The sequence below is a fragment of the Pongo pygmaeus genome, chromosome 3 (assembly GCF_028885625.2).
Source record: "Pongo pygmaeus isolate AG05252 chromosome 3, NHGRI_mPonPyg2-v2.0_pri, whole genome shotgun sequence".
NCBI lineage: Eukaryota > Metazoa > Chordata > Mammalia > Primates > Hominidae > Pongo > Pongo pygmaeus.
The window spans coordinates 95357821-95378364 of NC_072376.2; the positions used below are offsets into that span (position 1 = coordinate 95357821).

The following is a 20544-nucleotide window of genomic DNA, read 5'->3' on the forward strand; positions in this document are numbered from 1 at the left end:
CGAGACTCCATCTTCAAAAACAACAACAACAACAACAACAACAAAAGAATAGTATAACACTCATATACTAACCACTCATTAAGAAATAAAACATTACTAATACCATTGAATGTTTGAGTGCTTATGATATGCCAAGAATTCAGATAATTGTCTACACAGCAGAGAACAAAACACCAAAATTCCTGTCTTCGTGGAGCTTGTGTGGTCACAGATATTAGGTAGAATAGTTATTAGATCTGAATGCAAATAAAGAACAAATAGGTACTGTCTGACAGCATAAATGGTATTCTATCAGTGCATTTGGCTTGGTGAAGTTTATTTTGTACAGACTAAGACATTCAGTCTTTAATGTTTGGTTTCGTTGCCTGGTCAACATTATCCTATTGTTGGTGACCCTACATACATTAGGTCTGTAAGAGGAAAGGATTCAGGTCACCTCAAATAATGTTTTTGTGTGTCTATGTATTGCACAGTTGAAGGAAATATAGCTTATCTTTTAAGGCATTTGAAAGGAAATTGACTTTATAGTTTAAATTCAAAAATAAAACCTTCAAGAAAAAGTGACACCTTAGATTCAGTAACAGAATTATAGATTCACTTTTTCTTGTGATGAGCTGGAAAACTTAAAAAATTCTGGTATACTATACTGAAAACTAGATGAAGTGGTACCTTATATAATTATAGATTTAATATTTCTTGCGATAGACTAGAAACTTTTAAAAAAAATCTGTGGTATACTATAAAGAAAACCACAAACTGTAGTACTATGAAAGAAACCAGGGTAAGTAGAAATGAATAAATACGTATCAAAGTTTGCATTAGAAAATATAGTACCCTCAGAACATTATTTTCATTTGTTATTGTTGTAGGTATCGTCAGATCCTGGAAAAAGCCATTCAGTTATCTGGAGCAGAACAACTAGAAGCTTTGAAAGCTTTTGTGGAAGCAAGTAAGTGAAATGGAAATTTCATGCTTGCCTTGTATTACTGAGCTAGGACTTTAAAGTTCTCTCAAGCCTTGTTTTATATCAAATTATCAATATTAAATATGCATAGAGATTGATTGATTTTAGAATTTAAACTGTTTACAACTTGATTAATTTTCAGTGAATTATCTTAGAATTACAATCCTAATTAAAGTTTTGTATGGTTATTGTTGTTATAATAGCTGATAAGGGACAATATAGCATAATAGTAAAGAGAATAGTTTGGATTCAAATCCTGGTATGCTATTTTATGAGCTGTGTGATCTTGGGTCAATTATTTAACCTCTCTGTGCCTCCTTTTCCTCTTTAAAATGTACTCTGTAGTACATCTAATGTACCTAAAATGTACTACAGAGTAGTACATTACTTAATCACTTAATCACATAAAATAATACCTCGTAAATGTTTATAAATAATGTCAGTACATCTAGTGCTCACTGAAGTTCTTATTTATTGTTTTTATTGGGAAAGTATAAGTGGCAATAACTGTACTGGCAGCACTTGCTTTGTTTAAATTTCATGAAAATTATTTTACTGTTTTCTTTTTTAACTCCTTTTTGGAACAAGGTAGGATATAAGCACATAAATAAAAATATAGGTGTTTTTGTGCCTTCACTTTGTAGAAAAATGAGATAAAATTATCAACTTTTAAAACTTTTTTCAATTATTTCTGTTTCTTAGAAAAGTTGTGTTTACTGTTTTTTAAAATTTTTAAATTAATGAATTAATTAATTTTGAGACAGTCTAGCTCTGTTGCCCAGGCTGGAGTATGGTGCTGTGGTCTCGGCTCACTGCAACCTCAGCCTCCCAGGTTCATGCAATTCTCTTGCCTTCGCCTCCTGAGTAGCTGGGACTACAGGCGCCTGCCACCATGCCTGACTAATTTTTTTTTTTGTATTTTTAGCAGAGACAGGGTTTCACCACTTTGGTCAGGCTGGTCTCGAACTCCTGACGTCGTGATCCGCCTGCCTCGGCCTCCCAAAGTGCTGAAGATTACAGGCGTGAGCCACCATACCGGCCTATTTTTACTGTTTTTGTGTAGTCATTGTGTAATCAAGTATTTCAGCATAAGGAAAACTGATGATGTAATATAAAATGATAGGGGTATGGAAATCCTTGAATAATGCATTGAAGGCTGCACTAATATAGATTGTTGTTAGTATTAATTTTAAGTAAAGGTTGATTGTTTAATGACAATTTATCAGCTCATGTTTTCTTATCTTTTTTTTTTTAAACAAGTGGTAAATGAGAATGTCAGTCTCGTGATCTCGCGGCAGTTGCTGACTGATTTTTGCACACATCTTCCTAACTTGCCTGATAGCACAGCCAAAGAAATCTATCACTTCACCTTGGAAAAGATCCAGCCTAGAGTCATTTCATTTGAGGAGCAGGTAAAAGTCTAGAGCAGTGGTTTTTTAACTTGAGATAGCAGCAGTTATTTTGAAAATCTGATATTATTAAATTCTTAAAAGAGATAATCATCCAATTTCATTTTTGACAAAACAGTGTGCCAAACAGCATTTTACGATGCAAAATCAAGTAAATATTAGGTTGTTACAACTCCAACTGACATTTGCTTATAAAGTAAAATTTGATTTTGTGAACCAAATATTGCTCTCTAGACAATTTTTTAATATCAGTAAATTTGGTATTTCAGCTGAAAACACAGGAAAACTCCAGCATCGTGTATGCAGGAACATACAAGCTAAATTTAACGTTTAAACTACAATATTTTGCCATAATCCACATTGCAGAAATGTGTTGCTTCCATTCACTACTTTGATATTCTGTAAATGTAAAATTCATAGGAAAACTTGGGTGGTCTTGATAAACTTTTACTGTGTACTTGGCAGCTTAGTATGTTGAATTGCCACTTTAGAATAACTTTCCTATTTATTTTAATTAGTTACTAATGTCAATTGAAATAATTTGACATGTATACCTATTATTCCAGGTTGCTTCCATAAGACAGCATCTTGCATCTATATATGAGAAAGAAGAAGATTGGAGAAATGCAGCCCAAGTGTTGGTGGGAATTCCTTTGGAAACAGGACAAAAGTATAGTAAATAGTGGATATTGGATGACTATATATAGGATGTATATAATTGCTCACTTATATTTTTTCTTACATTCTAGTACAGGAAACAGATAAACAATTAAATAAATACAAAATTGTGTAGTATGTTAGAAGGCGATAAGTGCTGTGGAGAAAAGTAATGGGGCAAAGCGGGGACAGGTTGTATGTATATTTAAATAGAGTGATTGGGGTAGTAGGGTGGCCCTGATGTCACTTTATCAAAGACTTGAAGGAGATAAGGGAGTAGCTATGAGTGATCTGAGGAAAGAATATCACCAGATACTCTTTTTTGTCGTTGTTGTTGTTTTTTGAGACGGAGTCTTGCTCTGTTTCCCAGGCTGGAGTGCAGTGGCATGATCTTGGCTCACTGCAACCTCTTACTCCTGGGTTCAAGCAATTCTCCTGCCTTAGCCTCCCAAGTAGCTGGGACTACAGGCACGCACCACCACACCTGGCTAATTGTTGTATTTTTACTAGATTTTCACCATGTTTACTAGGTTTCACCATGTTAGCCAGGCTGGTCTCAAACTCCTGACCTCAAGTGATCTGCCTACTTCAGCCTCTCTAAGTGCTGGGATGACAGGTGTGTTAGCCAGTGCACCTGGCCGAATATCATCACTAGATACTCTTAGAGGGGATGACTAGTGCAAAGGCCCTAAGATGGGAGCAAGCTTGAAGTGTTTGCTTAATAAGAGCAAGGAGGCCAGTGTGGATAGAGTAGAGTTAGCAAAGGGGCAAGAGATCAGGGATGAGAGCAGAGAGTGCTGGGGACCAGGTTATGTGGAGTTTTATAAGCCATTGTAAGGAATTTGGCTTTTCACTAAGTGAAATCAGGGGGAGCCATTGGAGAATTGTGAACAAACAGTTAAATGATCTGACTTCTGTTTTAAATAATTACTCTCACTACTGGGTTGAGAATAAACTGTAGGCAAGCAGTGATAGAAATAGGGATATTGGTTAAGAGGCTTATGAGACCAGGTACGGTGGCTCATGCCTATGGTCCAAGCACTTTGGGAGGCTGAGGTGGGAGAAGATTGCTTGAGCTCAGGAGTTCGAGACCCACTTGGGCAGCATAGCTAGACCCCATCTCCACCAAAAAAAAAAAAAAAAAAAAAAATGCTGGGCATGGTGGCACATGCCTGTAGTCGTAGCTACTTGGGAGGCTGAGGCGGGAGGATTGTTTGAGCCTAGGAGTTTGAGACCAACTTGGACAACATAGTGAGACCACCCCCCTATCCCTACAAAAAAATTTTTTTTTGTTTTAAATTAGCTGGGCCTGGTGATATGCATCTATACTCCCAGGTACTTGGGAAGCTGAGGCGAGAGGATTGTGTGAACCCAGTAATTTGAGGCTGCAGTGCGCCATGATTGCACCACTGTACTCCCACCTGGGGCACAAAGCAAGACCCTGTCTTTTTTAAAAAAAGGCTTATACAGTACCACAGATAAGGTGGATGTTGTGAGAAGTATTGAATTCTAGATATGTTTTTTAAGGTAGAGTAAGGATTTCCTGATGGCTTGTATGTAGAGTGTGCAAAAAAGAGTCAAGATAAGTCCTGATTTTTGGCCTGAGCAATTGGAAAGTTGGAGTGGGGAAGAATAGGTTTGTAGGGAATATCAAGAGTTTCATTTTGGACATATGATATCCAAGTAGAAATATGTAGTGAGGAGTTGAATATATTAGTCTGGAGATTAGAAGAGGTATCTGGATTAGATATACATATTTGGGAGTCATTGACATATACATGGAATTCAAAGCCATTAGACTGGATGAGATGCCCAAAGGAGAGAATGTAGATAGACAAAAGGACTGAGTATACTGAGGCCTGGAGTACTTAAATGTTAAGAGGTCAGGGGCCAGGGGAAGATGTAGCAAATGAGAAGGATTATCCATTGTGGTAAGAAGGAAATCAGAATAATGTGGAGGTTGGTGTCCTAGAAGCCAAATGAGGAAAATGTATCAAGGGGCAGGTGATGAGCTATGGCATTGATAGGTCAAGTAAGATAAGGAATACAGGTTAACTGTTGGCATTAGTAGTGTAGAGGCCACTGGTAACCTTAACCAGCTGAGTTTTGTGAAATGATAGTGAAAGCCTGATTGCATGCTTTAAGAGAGAATGGGAAGAGAAGATTTGGAGATAGTGAGTATGGGCTACCCTGTAGGGGAGTTTACAAAAAAGGTAGCCAAAAAAACAGGGTAGAAGATGACAGCAGATGTTAGGCTAAGGGATTACTTTTTCTTTTGTGATCCAGTAGAAAGCAAAAATTTGATATAGGGGAATTGGGGAGAGGATTCTTGCAGGAGTAGACAAGAGAGGAAGGAATCTAGCAGAGGGATAGGCTTTAGATAGGAATATGGGTAGTTCATCTGTGTCAGATTTTCTCAGCCTCAGCACTACTGGCGTTTTTGGCTAGATACTTTGTTGTGGGGGCTGTCCTGTGTATTGCAGGAGGTTTTAGCAACACCACTCCTCTGCTTGCTGGATGCCAATAGTACTGCTGTTCCTAGTTGTGAAAATAAAAATGTCTGTAGACATATTAGTGATATAGTGGTGGAATTTGTGCAAGTACTCTTTCATTGCATTGCTCCAGTATTCTTTTTTTGTTGGATTTTTGGTTTTGAGAGAGGGTCTGGCTCTGTCAACCAAGCTGTAGTACGTGGCCTGATCTCAGCTCACTTCATCATCCATCTCCTAGCCTCCCAGGTAGTTGGGACTACAGGTGCATGCCACTATGCCTGGCTAATTTTTGTATTTTTAGTAGAGATGGGGTTTCACCGTGTTGCCCAGGCTGGTCTCAAACTCCAGGGCTCAAGCAGTCCACCTGCCTTGGCCTCCCAAAGTGCTGGGATTACAGGTGTGAGCCACCATGCCCAGCCTTGCTTCAACATTCTTAAGGAAGTTGAAATCAGAGACATCAGCTGGAAGCATGGATGGGGGTGGAGTGTGAGGTCGAGGAGAGACAATAATGTGAGAAGTAATCCCCTTAGGAGAGTGGGCAATGAGTGGACTCAGCATGTAAACTTGGCAGCATTAAGGACTTGTTGAAGGTCATAATGATTAAAATTAGATCAGTCATACTGGGCACAGTGGCTTCATGCTTGTAGTCCCGGCTACAAGCCTCAGTCCCAGTGGAGGTGGGAGGATCCCATGAGCCCAGAAATTTGAGCCCAGACTGGGCAACACGTTAAGACCCCACCTCTAAAAAAAATTTGATTTGGTGCTTTTTCCCATCACATTTCAGCTACATGAGTGCAGGAAAGGAGTGAGCAAACAATTAGGTTTAACCACAGTTGCGATTTTTGCCCAACAAGTATGACAGCAAGAGAGGGACAAGGGAGATGAGTGCCTATGGCAGTTCAATGATTATAAGTGATTACAATGAGTGACCATAGGAGTTAGGCTAGGTAAAGTGGGAAGTGAGGCCTTTATGGAAAAAGGCAGTGACATGTAAGGGTTAAGTGGTTTGGAGAGCACAGTGGGTTCAAGGATTGTTTGGTTTGAGATACTAGAGAAAATGAGGTAGAAAAACAATTTAAAAAAATTAAGATGGCAGGGCGTGGTGGCTTATGCCTGTAATCCCAGCACTTTGGGAGGCTGAGGTGGGCAGATCACCTGAGGTCGGGAGCTTGAGATCAGCCTGGCCAACATGGTGAAACCTCGTTTCTACTAAAAATACAAAAATTAGCCGGGTGTGGTCTCATGTGCCTGTAATCTCAGCTACTGGGGAGGCTGAAGCACAAGAATCGTTTGAACCTGGGAGGTGGAGGTTGCAGTGAGCCGAGATTGCACCACTGCACTCCAGCCTGGGTGACAGAGTGAGACTCTGTCTCAAAAAAAAAAAAAAAAGATGGTTTATAACTCTTATTCAACCAGTCTTACCTCTTGATGTATACTTTTTTTAAATTTATAGTTCTTTATGAAACATTTCTCCTAAGTATATTGCATGAGAAGGATGAAAGGTGTGAGACTATTGGTTATTGTATTGAAAACACTTCCTCTTCCAGTTGGCAAGTATAAAACGGTACCAACTATGAAGGACTTAAAAATATCTTTGGCCAGGCGCAGTGGCTCACACCTGTAATCCCAGCACTTTGGGAGGCCGAGGCGGGTGGATCACGAGTTCAGGAGATCAAGACCATCCTGGCTAACACGGTGAAACCCCATCTCTACTAAAAATATAAAAAATTAGCTGGGTGTGGTGGCAGGCGCTTGTAGTCCCAGCTACTTGGGAGGCTGAGGCAGGAGAATGGTGTGAACCCGGGAGGCGGAGCTTGCAGTGAGCCAAGATCATGCCACTGCACTCCAGCCAGGGCGACAGAGCGAGACTCCGTCTCAAAAACAAAACAAAACAAAAAAAAACTTCATCTGCCTTTCTACTCCTTTACCAGGTGAACAAGGGATTCTTTTTTTGTTCTTCATTAATATTTGCAATAGTGAGTCAGATACTGCTTCAGACATCTTGCCTTTTGTGCATTATTTATGAAATTACTTGGCAATGATGCTCCTTGAAAAAGCAGCCAGTTTGTAAAAAAGCCTTCATATGTAGATGTTGAATTTTGCATTTCAAGGTACCTTGATAATTTGGTAGTTTGAAAAAGCTGGGCTTTCTTGATTGCTTTGGTCTCATTCTTTACCTAGCATTTTCTCCCTAGCACAGGGCAATTGATTTATTTTCAGTGGTAGCTGAAACAAATATAAAATTAGATACTGTTTTTTGCAGTGGTCATAATTATCATTTTATAGTACTGTAGCATTATCCTCATCTGTGAGGAAACCAAAGAGATAAAAATGTCATTGGTTTTCTAAACGAGTTAAAGTGACTAAATGTAGACTTTGGATAAATGGGAACTTTTTCTTTCAAAAAATGATTCATTCTGATTATGAAAGTAAGCAATATAATAGTTACACTTGGCAAAAAATTGGAAAATTCAACAGTATAGTGCTATGCATAGCAAGCAATGTAAATTTGAATTGTGAATGGAAAAAGGTACAGAATATTAATGTATGCAAACAAATAAATTTGCATAAATTTCTCCTCCCATTCTCCTTTGTCCCCAAATCAATAAAGTATAGAATTATTTTCAAAGCTGGGGCCAAGTGAATTATAAACTCTGTGTTCTTGCCACATGGTGGCACCACTTTTGCAGGTAAATAGGATTAATTTTTCTGTTAGGGTTAATCTTGTTTCATGTGAGTTTTGAATTATGTGAGGTCTTTAGTTATGCATTCCTGGCATAAAATGTGACCACTGAGATGAAGAAAATGAAAACCACCTCTAATCTGACTACGCACAGATAATTGCTATTAGTATTTTGATATATGTGTATAGAAATACATTTTAATAGTGTTTTACCTACTGTTTTATCCAGTTTTTTCATTTAGGAAAAATACATGGTGACTAGATTATAATTATACAGTATTCTACCTTTTTTTTTTTTGAGATGGAGTCTCGCTCTGTTGCCCAGGCTGGAGTACAGTGGCATGATCTTGGCTTACTGCAACCTCCACCTCCCGGGTTCAAGCTCTTCTCCTGCCTCAGCCTGAGTAGCTGGGACTGCAGGCATGTGCCACCATGCCCGGCTAATTTTTGTATTTTAGTAGAGACGGGATTTCACCATGTTGGTCAGGCTGGTCTTGAACTCCTGACCTTGTGATCTGCCCGCCTCGGGCTCCCAAAGTGCTGGTATTACAGGTGTGAGCCACGGCACCCAGCCTTGTATTCTACCATTTTTGTGCACCACAACTTGATCCCCAATAATATCATAATGGATGATTTCCAGTTTTTTTCCTAGCATAGATATTTATAAATAAATAATTTTACAAATGAATATCCTTTTAGATGCATATGTGTGCACATACCTGGCTGTCTTTTTAGGATTTTCTTTTCTTTTTTTTCTTTTTCTTTTTTTTTTTTTGAGACGAAGTCTCACTCTGTCACCCAGGCCGTAGTGCAATGTCACGATCTTAGCTCACTGCAAGCTGTGCCCCCTGGGTTCAAGCAATTCTCCTGTCTCAGCCTCCCGAGTAGCTGGGATTACAAGTGTGGTGCCAACCACGCCCGGCTAATTTTTTGTATTTTTAGTAGAGACAGGGTTTTACCATGTTGGTCAGGGTGGTCTCGAACTCCTGACCTTAGGTGATCCACCCGCCTAGGCATCCCAAATTGCTGGAAATACAGGCATGAGCCACCACGCCCAGCCTTAGGATTTATTTTCTAAAGGTAAATATATAGTGGGTTAAGGGTATATGCATTTTAAAGGATTCAAAGGATGGTTGGAGAGCATATTTCCCAGTTATTTTCTAGGAAGGTTGTCCCATTAGTCATATATGATATACCCCTAAACTGGGCAGTTGTTCTTTTAAGATCTTTAGCTTGTGAGATTATCTGAGGATTAAAAGCAGCTAAGATATAATGTGATTAATGTTAATAAAAATTCAATAAAACTTTTTAGTTTTTGTGTAATGCAGTAAAAAGTTTGATTCCCGGCCAGGCGCGGTGGCTCACGCCTGTAATCCCAGCACTTTGGGAGACCGAGGCAGGCGGATCACGAGGTCAGGAGATCGAGACCATCCTGGCTAACATGGTGAAACCCCGTCTCTACTAAAAAATACAAAAAATTAGCTGGGCGTGGTGGCTGGCACCTGTAGTCCCAGCTAATTGGGAGGCTGAGGCAGGAGAATGGCGTGAACCCGGGAGGGGGAGTTTGCAGTGAGCCAGTATTGCACCACTGCACTCCAGCCTGGGTGACAGAGCAAGACTCCGTCTCAAAAAAAAAAAAAAAAAAAAAGTTTGATTCCCTTACGGTACCAGAATATATATCAGGAAAAAACAACATATCTTCTATTATTCCTAAAATTTTCTTGACAAAATGTTGAGTCATGTGTTTTTCTGTTACATCCTAGACAGTACAATGTAGATTATAAACTGGAGACTTACTTGAAGATTGCTAGGCTATATCTGGAGGATGATGATCCAGTCCAGGCAGAGGCTTACATAAATCGAGCATCGTTGCTTCAGAATGAATCAACCAATGAACAATTACAGATACATTATAAGGTAACAGATGAGTTGATTTGGAATTAATTTTGTATTGGAGAATTGTAACATACTAAGATGTTCCAGGACATCTGATAGATGCTCTTAAATATTAGAAATTGTTTCTCTGTTTTTTTTTTTTTTTTTAACTCTTGCTTTTTAATTTGTCCCCTAATTGAAACATTTTCCCTCTGTTAGGTATGCTATGCACGTGTTCTTGATTATAGAAGAAAATTCATTGAAGCTGCACAAAGGTACAATGAGCTCTCTTACAAGACAATAGTCCACGAAAGTGAAAGACTAGAGGCCTTAAAACATGCTTTGCACTGTACGATCTTAGCATCAGCAGGTAAACACGTAATAATTTATACTTAAATGAACAGTTATCTTTGCTTAATAACTTTAGGTTGGTTACTGTTGCAAAATTTAGCAAGGAACTATTCTTCCAAAGGATGTCTTCGTAATACAGTTATGGTAAATGTAGTTTAAGTGTTTAAATAAAAACAGAGATAAAATGATTTGTTAAATAATTTAATATGCTCATATCAGCCTATTATGCATATGTGTTAAGAATAGTTAAAAGAGGGCCGGGCCCAGTGGCTCACACTTGTAATCCCAGCACTTTGGGAGGCCGAGGCGGGTGGATCACGAGGTCAGGAGATCGAGACCATCCTGGCTAACATGGTGAAACCCCATCTCTACTAAAAATACAAAAAATTAGCCGGGCGTGGAGGCAGGCACCTGTAGTCCCAGCTATGGGGGAGGCTGAGGCAGGAGAATGGCGTGAATCGAGCCGAGATCGCGCCACTGCACTCCAGCCAGGGCGACAGAGCGAGACTCTGTCTCAAAAAAAAAAAAATATTTCTTCATTTTCCTTGTTAATTCATATGTTCCACTGTATGAATATACCACAATTCATTTATCCTAATTTCTTATTGGCTGCTAGGAATAGTACTGCTATGAACATTCTTGTATATTTGACACAGCTTTTTATTTATTCAGGGTATGACAATCAATTACAATTGTTACTCTTTTTGATGTTTAAATTGTTCCAAACATGACTAGATTATGTCTTTTTTTTTTTTTTTTTTTTTTAGATGGAGATGAGGTCTTGCTATGTTGGCCAGAGTAGTCTGGCCTCAAGCAGTCCCTCCATCTTGGTCTCTCAAAGTGCTGGGATTATAGGCGTGAGCCACTGTGCCTGGCCAGTTATGTCTTTTTGACATGGCGCCATTAATCTTTGAATACTTCCCTGCGAATTAGCAGGAAAAGGAACTTGGATTTATCTTGTATTTTGCCTGCCTCAGACTTGAAATCAGCTATTTTTCAAGGATCCCTAGTTCTTTTTAATGGGCTACCAAGATATGGACGGTAGATATGCTCATTGCTTCTGGGTGTCATTGTGTTTAGGCTCTTTTGGTATAAAGAGCTAGAAATACATTTAGAAAGAAAACGGTTGTTGATAGGATCATTTTCATGAGTTTGATTTTTTTAATGTTATCAGTTGTCACTAAAGTTCCTTAAAAATATAAGTTGAAACTATGAATATTAAGTCTCCTATCAGATAAATATTTTTTCATCTTTTATAAATTTTTATTAACGAAATAATTAATGTTTATTGTAGAAGTACAAATAAGAAAAGGAAAATAGAAATCAGCTGTTCTTCCAACCACTTGTAACAGTTTGGCCCGAAATTCTTCATGTATGACTGTATGGTTGCTCTTCTTTATCTGTGGATTCCATGTTTCTGAATTATCCTCCGTGATAAAATTTATTCATATCCCCAAAGTCAATACTTGCAGCACTTCCACTGTCATTTGCAGATATGTGCAGGGTGGAAAAACATTTGAATGTCCTGACACACGTTTCCACCCGAGGTTGAACATGTAGATTCCCTGCTTGTTTTTTTACTTTTATACTGTACACAAATGTCCTTTTCATGGTCTGTTTAAGATCATGTTTTTCACACTTTCGTTCTGTTACCAGTGATTTTGCTGTTTAAAATGGCACCCAGCCATAGTGCTGAAGTGCTGTCTGGGGAGTGTTCTTAAGTGCCCTATGGAGAAAATACGTGTGTTAGATAGCTTCATTTAAGTATGATTTATAGTGTTGGCTGTGAGTTCAATGTTAATGAATCAACAATATATATTAAATAGGATGTCTCTAAACAGAAACACACATAAAACAAGGTTACAGATTAATTCGTTGACAAAAATGTTGTGACCAGATGCTCACAGGAACCTAGCTTTGTATTCCCACAGGAGCAGCAGTTTAGTGTTTGATAATTCAGCGTCGGCAGTGACGGCAGACCATAATTACCATGAATAATGAGTACTGGCTGTATATTTAGTAGACAAAAATGAGGTCATAAGATAGATTTTTTTTTCCTAATAAAACATTGTAAAAATAACATTGTGAAATTTGATGCTCATTTATTTCTCTTAGGACAGCAGCGTTCTCGGATGCTAGCTACTCTTTTTAAGGATGAAAGGTGCCAGCAACTTGCTGCCTATGGGATCCTAGAGAAAATGTATCTAGATAGGATCATCAGAGGAAATCAGCTTCAAGAATTTGCTGCCATGCTGATGCCTCACCAAAAAGCAACTACGGCTGATGGTAATGATCCTGTCTTATGTGTATATGGCAGTCAGTATTTAGGTACAGACTAGTGAAAATCATGTTAAATTAGAAGTATCTTGCTATCTTTTAATAATAATTCTATATAACACTTCCTCATAAAAAAGAGGAATTATTTTTATTTATTTATTTTAAAAAAATTTTTTTTTTTTAATTAAAAAAATTTTTTTTGAGGCAGAGTCTCGCTCTGTCACCCAGGCTGGAGTGCAGTGGCATAATGGCGTGATCTCGGCTCCCTGCAAACTCCACCTCCCGGGTTCATGCCATTCCCCTGCCTCAGCCTCCCGAATAGCTGGGACTACAGGCGCCCGCCACCACGCCCAGCTAATTTTTTGTACTTTTAGTAGAGGTGGGGTTTCACCGTGTTAGCCAGGATGGTCTCGATCTCCTGACCTTATGATCCACCTGCCTCGGCCTCCCAAAGTGCTGGGATTACAGGCATGAGCCACCACGCCTGGCCTATTTTTTATTTTATTTTTTGAGACAGTTTTACTCTTATCGCCCAGGCTGGAGTGCAATGGTGCGATCTCGGTTCACCACAACCTCTGCCTCCCGGGTTCAAGTGATTCTCCTACTTCAGCCTCCCAAGTAGCTGGGATTACAGGCATGCGCCACCACGCCTGGCTAATTTTGTAATTTTAGTAGAGACGGATGTTGCTCAGGCTGATCTCGGACTCCTGACCTCAGGTGATTCGCCCCCCTCAGCCTTCCAAAGTGATGAGATTACAGGCGTGAGCCACAGTGCCTGGCAATACAATCCTTTTAACTGGGTATACTGCTGTACTACTTAAAAATATATATATTATGGCTGGGCATGGTGGCTCATGCCTGTAATCCCAGCACTTTGGGAGGCGGAGGCGGGAGGATCTCGTGAGCCTGGGAGTTTCAGACCAACCTGTGCAACATAGTGAGGCCTCATCTCTACAAAATATAAAGAAAAACAGCTAAGCATGGTGGTACGTACCTGTGGTTCTAGCTACTCGGAAGGCTGAGGTGGGAGGATTGCTTGAGCCCAGGAGGTCAAGGCTACAGTGAGCCGTGATTGCCCCACTGCACTCCGGTTTCAGTGACAGTGTAAGACCTTGTTAAAAACAAATTGTGATAAATATATAAAACATAAAAATTACCATTTTAACCATTTTTAGGTGTGCAGTTCTGTGGCGTTAAGTACTTTCACATTGTTGTGCAACCACCACCAACATCCATCTCCAGAACTTTTACATTTTCCCAAACTGAAACTCTGTACCTATTAAACAATAACTCCTTATTCTTGCCTCCCCTCTGCCTGCTGTACTACTTTTTGACATGGGATAGATTGGGAGAGGAACAGACCGAGGAGAGAAGTTTTTCTTTTTTATTTTTTTTTGTTAGTTACAGTCATGCTCTGTTGTCCAGGTTAGAGTGCACTGGTGCAATCATGGCCCACTGCAGCCTGGAACAAAGTAACTGGGACTACAGGTGCACACCACCATGCCCGGTTAATATTTTAATTTTTTGTAGAGTTGGAGGGTCTCACTATGTTGCCCAGGCTAGTCTTGAACTCCTGGCCTCAAAGAATCTTCCCACCTCAGCCTTCCAAAGCACTGGGATTACAGACATGAGCCACTGTGCCTGGCTAAGCAGTCCCTTTTTTTTTTTTTTTTAAACTTTTGAGACAAGGTCTCACTCTTTTGCCCAGGCTGGGGCTGGCATGATGCCATAGCTCACTGCAGCCTCGACCTCTTGGGCATCCTTCCACCTCCACCTCCCCAGAAGCTTAGGCGTGTGCCACCACACCCTGCTAATTTTTAAATTTTTTTGTAGAGACAGGGTCTCTCCATGTTGCCCAGGCTGGTCTTGAACTCCTGGGCTCAAGCAGTCCTCCCATCTTGGCTTCCCAAAGTGCTGGGATGATAGGGGTTGGCTGCATCTGCCTGCTTTTTTGAACATATTAAATTTGAGATATTTATAAAATTACTGGATTGGATATTTAGGTAGTTGGCTGTGTAAGTCTGAATTCAAAAGGGAGATTTAGATTAGAGATATGTGTCTGATCATTATCAGCATTTTGATGGTATTGAGACAATGTAGGATAAGAAGAGATGAAGGTGCAAAATTAAGCCCTCTAATATTTGAGAGAAGGAAAAGAAGGAGGAAGCAGCAAGGTAGACTGGGAGATAGGAGTTAAATGAAAAACTAGCAGATTGTGGGTGGAATTCTGGAAAAGGAGAAGTGAGGCATTGTAAGAAAAAGAGGTTCTCAGAATACTTCCCTTGAAGTCTCCAAGTATATTTTGTCCCCTGCACTCATTACAGTAGTTAAAATGTTCAGCAGAAATATATAAGCATTGGGTGAATCCAGTGGTCTAATACATTGAAAGTAGGACCTTGGGTCCAGAACATTATCAGATACTGTATGACCTCACTTAAAAGAGGATTCTATGCCTGATCTCTCAGGAAGGTTAGCCTGATCCTGGATCTGGATCTGGATATTTCTCACATTTGCCTTGGTTTGATGCTCGTGGAGTGCCCAAAAGAATAGAGGTCACTTTATCAAGCTTGCAGAACAGGTTGCATGATTGTTGTGCTGCTGCTTGCTAGTAAAATTTATGTTTGTAGAAAGAAAAGTTAATGGGCTGGTGCTGCGGCTCATGCCTGTAATCGCAGCACATTGGGAGGCCCAGGTGGGTGGGCGCATCACTTGAGGGTAGGTGAGACCTGCCTGGCCAACATGACGAAACCCCGTCCCTACTAAAAATACAAAAAATTAGCCGGGTGTGATGGTGCACACCTGTAGTCCCAGCTACTCAGGATACTTAGGCATGAGAATCGCTTGAACCTGGGAGGCGGAGGTTGCAGTGAGCAGAGATTGTGCCACTGCACTCCAGTCTGGGCAACAGAATGAAACTCTGTCTCAAAAAAAAAAAGTTAATTTGATAACCTAAAGAAGCAAGATTCTAAACCCAAAGGGGTTAGATCTATTTGCTTAATAATTACTTGCCAATCACTCATTTGCTAAATGTTATTTTTATTTAATTGTACATTAATGAAACTACATCATATATTGGCTGCTTTTAAAATTTTGATCAGAGGAGTTAAAGAGGATGAGTTATTACATGCCTAGATATTTTCAGAAAAAATGATGCATCTTTTTAGAGTATAAAACTAGTTTCAAACTTGTAACTGTCTTATTTATGTTTAAGGTTCCAGCATCTTGGACAGAGCTGTTATTGAACACAATTTGTTGTCTGCAAGCAAATTATATAATAATATTACCTTCGAAGAACTTGGAGCTCTTTTAGAGATCCCTGCAGCTAAGGTATCTTCTTGATTCCAATACATTTAAAAAAAAGTTAAGAGATGAAACTATTAAAATAATGAGAAAATAAAATAAATGTTGGAAACAACAACAGAATACATGTTGGAAACAACATTTATTATCTTCCAACAAGATAAATGTTGGAAACAACAGCAGAATTACACCTAAAAAGCCACAAGTAAATACATTCTTTAGAAGTTAAAGTAGGCCTAGTGTTTATTAGTGGAATTGTCTTAGTGTTTTTGGTGTTTTAAATTGTGTTTTGTGATAAAGTGACCTAGAATAGAAATCTTTTAGGAGTTTCAGGTTATGACACCCATTTTCTGCGAATGTCTTTGTTTGGTGTCTGTTTAAACCTACTTTATAGTGGTTTTTGACTTCTGACTAAGATTTTGATACATGCCTTACTTTTTTGTGCCCTAGATTGACTCAAAGTTTAAATATTTCATCTTTTTGAGAGAATGATACGGTAATGATATAGTACTCCAGGCTATTCTGTTGTAGCTTCTGTGCTTGGATTTAACTTAAGAAGTTGACTGACTTACTAGGGAATTTAATTTTATTGTTTGTTTTAGGGTTTGGTTGGCTATGTATAAATTCCAACAAAGTACCAATGACATTCAGAGAGTATTGCAGGTATCATTTACAAAATATTCTCTTAACTTTAAATAAAATTAAGCAACTTTACTTTTAGCTAATTTGTAAACCTTGAAAGTCATGCAGTTATGGGTCGCGTCCCCTTTTCTCTGGCAGTGAAATTTTTTGTGTTTATTTTTTTGTTTGTTTGTTTGTTTTTAGAGACAGGGTCTTGCTCTGTCACCCAGGCTGGAGTGCAGTGGTGCGATCATAGCTTACTGCTGCTTCAGACTCATGGGTTCAAGCAATCTTCCTGCCTCAGACTCCCAAGTAGCTGGTACTTCAAGTATGCATCACCACACCTGGCTAATTTTTTTGTTTGTTTGTTTTCCCCCGAGACGGACTCTAGCTCTGTTGCCCAGGCTGGAGTGCAGTGCTGCAATCTTGGTTCACTGCAACCTCTGCCTCCCAGGTTCAGGCGATTCTCCTACCTCAGCCTCCTGAGTAGCTGAGATTACACCACCACGCCCAGCTAATTTTTGTATTTTCAGTAGAGAAACTGTGTTGGCCAGGCTGGTCTCGAATTCCTGACCTTGTGATCCACCTGCCTCAGACTCCCAAAGTGCTGGGATTACAAGTGTGAGTCATCACGCCCAGCCCTTTTTTTTTTTTTTTTTTAAAGAAATGGGGTCTTGCTATGTTGCCCAGGCTAGTCTTGAACTCCTGGTTCCAAGTGATCCTCCTGCCTCGGCCTCCCAAAGTGCTGGGATTACAGGCATGAGCCATTGTGCCTAGCCTGGCAATGAAATTTTAATTAGAATTTTCTAACAATTCCTTTACTTGTACACATTCAATACACAGTAAAGGAAGAACAATTTGGGAGTCAAGGTTTAATTTACCATTAAAAGAGACTTTCTTCTTGAGGCTTTAAGGTATGATCTCTTGCTGAGACTATTGGAGATGGATATATTTTTAACAATAAATGCTAGTCACAGTCTGTTCAGGACTGATAGGATTGATTGTGAAGATGGTCAAAATTAATAAATGACCAGGTCACAATCCAGTTTGCTTATGCATAGTAAACATTAAGTATGTCTTCAGGAGTTAGGTAGTGGACCTTTTGCTTTCTTTTAATTGTCTTTTAGACCCTTTCAATTTCTTTTTGAATTTTACCATCTACCTTTCAATTTTTAAAGAGTTTCTGGGGTAGCAAATACTGTGGAAATTGAAATAAAATAAGAAAAACTAGTTTGTTTGGGTTTTTTTGAGGTGTGGATCCCAGTAAGAAGAAAAATTGGTAGTTTGCTTTTAAGCAGAGGAGAAAATGGTAAAGTTATATTCTTGTCCAAAATCTCACAAGAAAAACAGATCCCAGTTAACTTAAAATAATGGCTTATGCACAGCAAGAATTGGGAAATAGCCAGATTTACAAGATTTACTCTTCTAGTGGCAGATAAATATATATATAAAGTTTAGTGATGGTAGTTAAACCAGAAGCTTTCAGTTCTCTTTTCATATGTGAATAACTAAAAGATATGGTAAAGTTTCTGAGAGTTTTTTTTTTCCCCAATAGGCGGAAAAGATAGCATCTCAAATGATAACCGAAGGACGTATGAATGGATTTATTGACCAGATCGATGGAATAGTTCATTTTGAAAGTAAGAGATTTTGTGTATTTCTGTCATAATGAAATAGCAGTGAACTGTTATATTTGTGATTAAAACATGTTGGACAGTTTCCTTTGACACAGAATCTTACTACTGGAATGAGCTTATTTCCCAAAGAAATAATTTAAAATAATTTTTAAGAAGTTATATTCATGAGGCTGGGCATGGTGGCTCATGCCTGTAATCCCAGCACTTTGGGAGGCCAAGATAGGCGGATCACTTGAGGTCAGGAGTTTGAGATCAACCTGGCCAACACGGTGAAACCCTGTCTCTACTAAAAATATAAAAATTAGCCAGGTGTGGTGGCGGGCACCTGTAGTCCCAGCTACTCAGGAGGCTGAGGCAGGAGAATCACTTGAACCTAGGAGGCAGAAGTTGCAGTGAGCCGAAATTGCAGCACTGCACTCCAACCTGGGTGACAAAGCAAGACTCTGTCTCAAAAAAAAAAAAAAAAAAAATTATATTCATGAATCTACTTACTGCAGGATTTTCTATGTTAAGGAAAAATTTGAAACTCAAATTGTTGTATCAGTTCATTCATTTATGCATCAAATATTTATTGACCACATATCATGTATCAGGCATGTGGAAATGACAGTTGCCATTTCCTATTCAGCAACTCATTAAACTAATGGAGGCAGACAGGTAAGTGGATCCCTTGACTTTTTCATCGTCTAATACCTTCCCAGCTCCTTATTCCCACCTCATTTACACCCTGGACCTTGCTGTACCCAGAACTTTTCCACTTGTAAAATTTTTATTTGAAATATCTCACTCTGGCCATAACCTTTTTCTTGTTTCTCTAGTGGTCTGTGGTCTGTCTCCGTTACTCCCAGTTCAGTTCTTCCTTGACCTTATTGGAGTTTCTGGTCCATTGACTCTTCTGTTTTCTTCCAGTTAGCATAATCATTTTTGTGCTGGAGAAGAGTCAGGCATCAGACAGGCTGATACCTCTCTAAATTCAAGGTCACAGGTCCTCAGCACTACATAGGATTCATGGTACATTTCTCTAGTCCACTCTTTTTCCTACTTTGCAATGACTATTTCAGGTTTGGTTTTTCTTAAATCTCTGACTTTTCTCCCCATTTACTCTCAGTAGAAAACCTTGTTTCCTATTTCAAAGGGGAAAAAAGCCATCAGTATGAAATATTTTAATTTCCTTTTTTAGTTATTTTATGTTTTTCTCTCATTCAATTTGAAATTTTAACTTATCAGATGTAGAAACACTTTAATTTTAGGTGTAGATGTGAATCTTTTTCTTCCTTCGTGTTTTACTGCAGATGGTTTCCGTCACCCTGTCTAGTTCTTCCATTCGGGCTTTGGACCTTTTCTCTGATCCTTTCCCTTTTCCCTCCCACCAAAAAACACTGGTTTAGGAACTTGAGGTTAGCAGTTATTTTTGTCTGGTTTTATCCTTTTTTTCCTACTGGCTTCTTTCCATCAATATTTACACATCCTCAAGACTCCTCCATTTTAATGAAAATCCTTATATCTTCCAAATCTCATCTTGACTTTTCAACATATCAAATAGTGTTGATCTCTCACTACTTTTTGAACCTTCTCCCCACCACCACAGCCTTGACTTTTGTCATCTCTTCCATCCGATTCTACTTTTCCTCTTATATCTCCAGCTATCCTTCATAGTCATCTTTGTAGAATCTGTAGTACCTTTAAATTTAAATACTAGTTACTTAGGGCTTAATCCTAGACCTTTCCCCACTTATGCTACTGAGTTTCCATGGGTAATCTCATCTATTTCCTTTGATTCAGTTACCATCTCTGCGTAGACAATGCCTACATTTACCTTTCTAGAGTGAATCTTCTAAGTCCCAGCCCCATGGTTCTAGTTTACTACTAAGGTGTTTCTACCTGATTGCTTCATGGGCATCTTAGCATGAACATATCAAAAACTGAATTTATTATCTTCCCTTCCTGTGTGTCCCCCACGACTAACCAACCAGCCGTCCCAAAACTGTATTGTTAGCTTTCTCCAATATTCCTTATCCTTGGGCTCAAACCATCCTCCCACCTCAACCTCCAAAATCGCTGAAGTGCTGGGACTACAGGTGTGAGCCACTGTACCGGTGGCTCACACCTTTTCTTCACCAGCCTATTCTGAACCCTACTATTATAAACTCTTCAGGTGTTGAGAAATAACCTCTTTCTTTCTTTCTCATATCTACAATTGCTCCTTTCTAGTCCAGTTCCCTAGTACAGCTGGAGTGATTATTTTCTTTTAAAAAAATGCAAGCATAAAAAAGAAATA

General features: G+C 39.1%; 1 protein-coding gene across 2 annotated transcripts in view; it reads left to right on the plus strand.

Annotated features, from left to right (window-relative positions):
- Positions 1-20544, plus strand: part of COPS4 (COP9 signalosome subunit 4) — a 35809-nt gene that overhangs the window by 10214 nt on the left and 5051 nt on the right. The window contains exons 2-9 of one of the 2 annotated variants that reach the window (XM_054486302.2): positions 870-949; positions 2225-2376; positions 2940-3043; positions 9969-10122; positions 10300-10450; positions 12547-12717; positions 15920-16035; positions 18185-18269. In XM_054486302.2, the coding sequence (XP_054342277.1) occupies positions 870-949; positions 2225-2376; positions 2940-3043; positions 9969-10122; positions 10300-10450; positions 12547-12717; positions 15920-16035; positions 18185-18269 (1013 nt within the window). The remainder of the gene's footprint in view (positions 1-869; positions 950-2224; positions 2377-2939; positions 3044-9968; positions 10123-10299; positions 10451-12546; positions 12718-15919; positions 16036-18184; positions 18270-20544) is intronic. The other variant, XM_054486304.2, reaches the window with a different exon arrangement.